This window comes from Echinops telfairi, unplaced genomic scaffold (assembly GCF_000313985.2).
Source record: "Echinops telfairi isolate 266 unplaced genomic scaffold, ASM31398v2 ScPeMD7_18;HRSCAF=68, whole genome shotgun sequence".
In the NCBI taxonomy this organism is placed as follows: Eukaryota; Metazoa; Chordata; class Mammalia; order Afrosoricida; family Tenrecidae; genus Echinops; species Echinops telfairi.
The window spans coordinates 8,223,385-8,230,147 of record NW_022103915.1 but is presented as its reverse complement, the minus strand read 5'-3'; the positions used below and the strand labels follow the sequence as shown (position 1 = coordinate 8,230,147).

The following is a 6,763-nucleotide window of genomic DNA, read 5'->3' as shown; positions in this document are numbered from 1 at the left end:
AGGGCCCCTGCCCAGAGCATGGGGAGCCGGTCATGGGTGGAGGTGGTGTTTGCCTCCCCGCCCTAGATTCTTCTACCAAGACAGGGCTCCGCCTGCCTGGTTCCCATGGGTCCTAGTGCCAGGCACCAAGCAGGACCTCACTCATTGCTAGCGAGTCGATTCCAACTCACTGCGACCCTATAGGACAGAGGAGAGCTGCCCCTGTGGGTTTCTGAGACTTGTCAGTCTTCACGGAGGCCAAAAGCCTCCTCGTTCTCCCATGGAGTGGCTGGTGGTTTCCAACTGCTAACTGTGCAGTTGTTAGCGGCCCAGTGCATAGCCCACAATGCCACCAGGGCTCCTATCCACGTAGGAAGAAAGGATGAATAAATGACCAACAGCCAGAGATAAGGTATCAAAGCACAGAGGCAGAAGGCATTGCTGCAGGGGGAGGGGGGTGGGGGGGGTAGGAGGCAGGGACAGGCTGGGGGTGCGCAGCAGGTGTGGTGGTGGACGCCATCTCTGTGTCATGGTACAGCATACCCAGCCCCCCCCACCCACTCGTGGGTTCCTCAACCTTCAGGCAGGTGAGCATAGCAAACGGGGGTCCAAGTCACCCCTGCTGTGGCCACCCCAGCCTGTCAGGAGGGGCTATAGAAGGGGGAGGGCAAGACCCTCCCAAGCCACCAACCTAGGAAGGGCTTACCTCAGGTTATTCTGGGAGCTGTCCCAGAGTCCTGGGGCTCAGAGTTTAACAAGAAAGCCGGCAGCCAGCAAACTTCCCACCTCCACCTCCCACCTCTCCAGCCTGGGGATGGGTGCTATTTTTAAGGAGGGAGAGCTAGAGACAGTACGGTATTCCTCTTGGAGGTCACGAGGTCCAGGGAAGGGCAAGAGGCCTGTGTCTCCAGCCACGTATCCCCCTCTCAAACATACACACACACACACTCATTCACACACACTCATATATATAATACTCTCATACTCACACACACATACTCACATGAGCCTGCTCCCACACACCCCACACTCCACACCCACCTGGCCTCTGGACTCCCTTCCTGCAGGTGCAGAGCACCCAGTGCCCGGTCAGGGTGACCGGGGGAGGGTTCAGAGCTGGGAAGCTGAGTCTGGTGTTGGGCTAGCAGACACTGTCAGGGACCCCTTGGAGGGGGAGCAGGAAGGGGCAGCTGGCCATGGCAGGCCTCCCAGCCTCTGCCACCCCTTCACAGCCCCGATCCGGACTGGCCTTCGGCACCTCGGTCACACCTCAGTCTCATCTGTTCTAAGTGCCCCCCTCCCCTCCCCAGCCCATGTACAGTTTCTGTGGCCAGCTGTACGGAGCAAGGCCGGGGGTTGGGGGGGGGGGGGTGTGGAGACAGGAAGGAGGGACTGCGAGGCCACCTGGAGAGGACACACGGGCAGGGCATGGTGACCACAGCTATGGGACCACTTCTGGAAACTTCCAGCCATTTCAACAGTGCCATTTGGCACTTCCCAACCCAGTGCCTAGCACGAAGTCCAACAGAGCGCTACCCCGGCCCCAGGAAGCGCCTTTATTTCTGCTTCAAGCCACAGATCAAGGAGGGGTGGGCTCAGGCCAGCCTGGGTGAGTGAGAAAGGACAAGGGCTGTACTCCAGGCCACAGCCGGCAAGGCAGGAGGTGGCGGGCAGCCCTCTGGTGTCCCTGATAGGCTCGGTCCTCTGTGCCTCAGCCTGGCCACCTTGTCGGGCAGCAGGTGCAGCAGGGCCGGGTCATATCCAGTTCCATCACTGGGCCGGGGGTGCCTGATCCCTGGAGCCCATGGCCTCAATGCCAGCATCCGCAGCATCTCCTGGTGCGCCACGTAGACTCGGCCAGGAAGCTGCGGAAGCAGAGGGGCCTTTGTGTGGGTGGGTGGGGTCTGTGTCCATGACTTATTTGCAAGGACTTTGTGAGAGAGGTGCAATCTGGGGGGGGGGGGGGTCCCCAGGGCCCCAGGTGAACCTCTGGCAGGAGGGAGGGGGTGCTGACCATGGGTGCTCTGTGCAAGGGATGGAGGGCAAGGAGCAAGGGCCACCGTCCTGTGGTGATCCAGTGAGTAAGGTCCAGGGACCTCCCAGGATCAGCCCCTGACTCTGCCCTGGGTCCTGTGCAAATCTGACAGCTGGCAGGGAGAGGAGGTTGACCCTGCAGGTGGACAGACCCCGGCTGGAGGACTGTTTCCAGACAAGGTCTGCGATGGGAGGGCTGTCAAAGCGTAGAACTTTCAGCTAGCAGCCCCTGCGCATAACCACTACGCCACCAGGGAAAGTCTTCTCCAAAATGGGCGCGATACTTACTGTCTCCCGCCCCTCCCGCGAGCCCCACCCCAGGTAAGGGCCTGGGTGTCACACACCTGAAGCACTGGGTTACTGGTCGAATGGCGGGCCGCCCCCGAGGAGCCGGAGAGGAAAGGCCCGACTGTTCTGGAAGTTGGAGCCTGGTAAACTCCTCCAGGCAGTTGTACAGGGTTGCTGCACTGTGAGGATGAAGTCTCACTGATTTCCCGGACTCGGGAGTCGCCCCCCTTCCTGGTGGTGCCCTTACCCCCACACCCCGCACCCCGTGCTCCAAAGAAACAGTGGGAGGTGGGTGCGGGACACATTCATTCTGCACACGTGGGCCAGGCTGCAGCCTCAAGGGTAGTTGAGGGGACCTCAGTCCACAGGGTGGAGGAGGTGGAGGTCACACCACGCCTGGGCAGGGCAGGGGGCTGCTAGATAGGGTGTGAGCAGGCTGAGGGTTGAAGTCCCCCTCTAGGCTAAGGGCAAAACAGTCAGGAGCCACCCTCTCTTTTCTCTGACCTCCCCGCCAACCCTCACTCACCGGCAGCACCCTTGTCCTGGGGGCACCCCTTCTGGGCACCCTCAGGGGGCCAGCGCAGTTCCCCGCTCTCCACGGTGCCCACCTCAGTGGGCTCCACCACGATGGACGGCAGCCGCTGGCTTCGGGGCCCCTTCTCTCTGGCACCCGCCGGTGCCTGCAGGGGGTGGGCAGGGTCAGAGGGGGAGGCGAGGGGCCACTCCTTCCTGCCCCGTTCTCCAGGGGGGGGGTGTGTGTGTGGGTGGGTGTGGGTGTGGGTGTGTATCCCCTTCCTCATCCAAGCCCTGAGGGAGGCACTGGCTCCGCCCCTGCGGTGGCAGCTCTCATCGGATGTGGAGGCAACACTTGGGCTCAACCCCCAGCCCCCCCACCCCAAGAAGGCCCATTTCACAGAGTCCAAGGCCAAGAGGCCAAGCATGGAGCTCAGGGCCCAGCCCTTTCCTGGGGTTTTCCCTACTGGGCTCAGGGACCACTCCTGCCTCTCTAAGAAGCCAGGAAGATGTTGCCATAGCAACCTCTGCCTCCTTCCCTCCCTCCTCACTCTGGGCTCATTGTTCAATGCCCAGGGCTCCCAGGCTTCTCCGCCTCCCATTCAAGGCTCCAGTAGATGCTGAGCTGCCCCTGCAGGCAGGCTGGCAGAGCACCGAGAGCACCATCCAAGGGCACCACCAGCACCCCACACCAAGGCTCAGCTTCCTGTAGCCCCCTGTTTGATCTAGCAGGGTGGTCTCTGGGGCACATCCATCTTCTGTACTGGCTGTGAGGGGCCCGAGGGAGGGTTTAGTGGTCCATGAACCACCTGGACAGTGCGTTGAAATGCATATTCCTGAGGCTCCACCACCCTCGGGAGGGGGAGCCTAGGAATCAGCAACCTAACCAAGTCATGCCGGTGATCTTGCATTGTGGGGACAGGTGTCAGGCTGAGCCTCCACCCCTGCTCCCCAGGGTCTTCTGGGACCCGCCTATCTCCCTCACATTTCCCATCCACTGCCATAGTGGTTACAAGTTGGGCTGCGGTCCACAAGGTCAGCAGTTCAAAACCACCAGGCACTCCTCAGGAGAAAGACTCTGCTTTCTACTCCCGTAAAGAGTTAAGTCTCAGCAACTCACAGGGCAGTTCTGCCCTGCCCTAGAGGGTCACTATGGGTCAGCATAGACTTGATGGCAGTGAGTTGTCAGTGAGCCTCCTTCCACCCCAGGGCCCCTCCCACCTATCCTGTCCTCCCTACCCCCTTCCAGGAGGCTAATGAACCCCACCTGGAGGTCCACAGAGGATGTCTGCTGAGATAAGGACAGTCGGGAAGTGGGGAGCGGGGCAACATCGCCACCCTAAGCTGCCCTGATGAGGTAGCTGTGTCCAAAAACGCAGTGCACTCTGGTCACAGTCCACTCCCGCAAGGAGCACACCAGAGTTCTGGAATTCTGCACATCAAGGTGGTGCCCTGTTGGGACTTCACCTGCTGACTGCAGGAACAAACTCTCCCCCCACCAGAACTGAACCCAGGACCCCAACAGAGGACTAAATGTGTGTAGGGGAGTGATCCGGGGTGCCCCGAAGTACAGAGAGCTGCTGACAACAGATTTCTCTAGTTTGAAAAGCAGCCGCCCACCTCCCACCCAGATGGGTAAACAGAGGCCACATTGAGAAGTGAGGCCAGAGTCATCCACTCAGGGGGGCCCCTGCAAGGGTGAGGATCCGCAGGTCCTTGGCCCCGGTCGGTCACATACCTTTCCTGATGAACTTCCTCCAGCAGCCTTGGCCAAGCTGAGCTCCTGCATGGGGGGCTGGGGGTCACTCATGCTGTCGCTCTGCTGAGGACAGGGCCAGGAATCGGTATCTGGGGCAGAGCCAGGCTCAGGATTCAGACCACTCAAACCCTCCTAACTCTCCTGCCCACTGCCACCACCACCCCCACTGAGCCCACCATGGAGGGGCACTGGATAGTCTCCACCCTGTGTGCCCACTGGGTATGAGATGGCATCTGGGTAATATCCCCCAAGGAGGGTCCGTGGCCTCCAGCCTGGCAGGGTGGGGAGGTAGGGACCATGGAGGGGGCACAGAGCACCCTGAGGAATTCAGGGGGTCCTGGGAGGGGAGCTGGAGAGCACAGGGTTGAGTCAGCTGCTGGAGGCTCACATGCCCCATTTTGTCCCGAGAGAGATCCTGTCCACCCCCAGCTCAGCCTCCCAAGCCTGCTGGCACCTGGCTGTGCCCACCCGGGAAGAGAAGCCCCCATAGGAACTCCACACCAGCCTGAGTCTCCCCACTCACGCTCAGCCCAGGTAGATTCTGGGGTCAGAGGCAGCAAAATGACCCAGGTCTGCTAGCAGACACCTAACATCCATACCACCTGGGGACGGCAGGTGGGGGCCAGAGGCACAGGGGTCCTGTCCCTGAGCCCCACAAAGTCCAGGCTCAGCCTGCCCGAGACCCCGGACAGCATAACAGGGTATCACTGGCCCTCAGCAGGCCAGCAAACGTGCTGGGAGGGGCTGGCAGAGGGGCAGGAGCTTGGTGTGCCCCACTTGGTGGTGTGGTACCCAGCTGGGCACAGGGCTGCTATTCTGGGAAACGGGGTCTCTTTCACCTAAACAGCCAGCTCAGGTCAGTGCCAGGTCAATGCCAGGCTGAGGGCTGGCTGGCTGGGAGGAGCTGCAAGCTGCAGCGGGCTCCCGGGACAGTGAGCTCGCCCACACACCGTACTCTGGGCCCTGTGCCTCCATCCAAGCCCGGAACCTGTGAAAGGCCTCCCAGATCCCACCGCCCAGCCTCTGTCCCTTTGTGAATCCCATCAGTGTCCCCAAACCTGGGCCAGAGCGTCAGGCAGCCGGGCGGGGTCCTCTCGAGTGGCCTCGGACTCAGAAGGGCCCTGGAGAAGCAGGGAGAGGGGCCAGGAAGAGATGGTCAAACTACAGAGAGACTCCTAAGAGGCTACAGAGGAGAGAGGAGGGAGTTGGCCCCCGAGTTCTGCCGGGGTTGGCACTTTGGCGAGCAAGTCAACGATGGACGTCCCTCCCCAAGCAAGCCAGGGGCAGGCAGGGGAACGTGCTGGGACCTAGGGCCAGCAGGACGCCCCACCCTGACAGCTCCCACCACCCACACCTGCCCGGCACCCAGGTGTGCAGAGCCAGGCAGGGTCTGCACCACACCCTTAGGGCCAGTGCACAAAACCCTAAGTCCAGCAGTGCGGGGAGGGCAGGGGGGGCCAGGCGGTGCCCCCTCGCCCTGCCCTTCCCCAAGGACTCAAAGCCTCTCAGTTGCCCCCACCCTCTCCCACTGGCCCTGCACCTGGCCTTCAGGGCGCTCCGGAAGCCGGCGGGGCAGGCTGGGGAGGGGGCGCCCTGCTCCGGACTCGCACCAGCCGCCCGCGCTGGCTGCTGGCCGGGTCGCCAGACTCCGTTCCGCGCTGAGCTGCCCCAGCCGCCCGCCCTCGGTCCCCGCGCTCTCCGCCCACACGCGCTCGGCGCCGGCCTCCAGTCACACTCACGCCCCTCGGCGGGCGGGGCGCCGCCGCCCTCCAGGACCAGCCCCGAGGAGCACCTGCCTTGCCCTCCCTTCGCTGGACGGGAATGATTCCACTCCTCGCACGCCCCCGCCCCCGCAAACCGGTTTCGGCTTCAGGAACTTTGGTGGGGTCAGATTTCATGGCAAGAGAAATCCCTCCAATTGAGACAATAGGACAGGCCAGTGAAGAGCACAAGGTGGAGGTGGTCCCCGGAGGGGGTTGGGGGCGTCTCATCTCCACCCCCAGGCTCATCCCCAGCATGGGACAGCCAGTCTCCTTCAGCGCTGTGTACAGGTCTGGCACCTGAGACAGGTCGGGCCCACCGTCTAATAGCTAACATCTTCGAGCAATTGTCCCCAGCCAGCATCCATGCTCCAACAACCACCCAACCTCAACAATCACCATCCAACCACCATCAATATTGACAGGCTTC

The 6,763-nt window shown here is 62.1% G+C and overlaps 1 protein-coding gene across 1 annotated transcript; it reads right to left on the bottom strand.

The window, feature by feature from the left end:
* Positions 1–1,512: 1,512 nt before the first annotated feature.
* LBHD2 (LBH domain containing 2) lies at positions 1,513–6,190 on the bottom strand. Its single transcript, XM_045288250.1, has 5 exons — positions 6,114–6,190; positions 5,632–5,694; positions 4,553–4,636; positions 2,828–2,981; positions 1,513–1,844 (listed from the first exon to the last, which is right to left on the bottom strand). Exons 3-5 carry the CDS (start codon positions 4,622–4,624, stop codon positions 1,750–1,752), a joined length of 321 nt encoding a protein of 106 aa, XP_045144185.1. The 5' UTR covers positions 4,625–4,636; positions 5,632–5,694; positions 6,114–6,190; the 3' UTR covers positions 1,513–1,749.
* Between the last annotated feature and the right edge of the window lie 573 nt (positions 6,191–6,763).

What these genes read in the sequence shown, in the direction of transcription:
- LBHD2 (XM_045288250.1), bottom strand. Translation starts at nt 4,624, where the DNA reads ATGAGTGACCCCCAGCCCCCCATGCAGGAGCTCAGCTTGGCCAAGGCT. An exon ending in GAGGAAGTTCATCAGGAAAG is followed by an intron (nt 2,982 to 4,552) that starts GTATGTGACCGA and finishes CACCCCCTGCAG; the next exon opens with GCACCGGCGGGTGCCAGAGA. An exon ending in CCAGGACAAGGGTGCTGCCG is followed by an intron (nt 1,845 to 2,827) that starts GTGAGTGAGGGT and finishes CTGCTTCCGCAG; the next exon opens with CTTCCTGGCCGAGTCTACGT.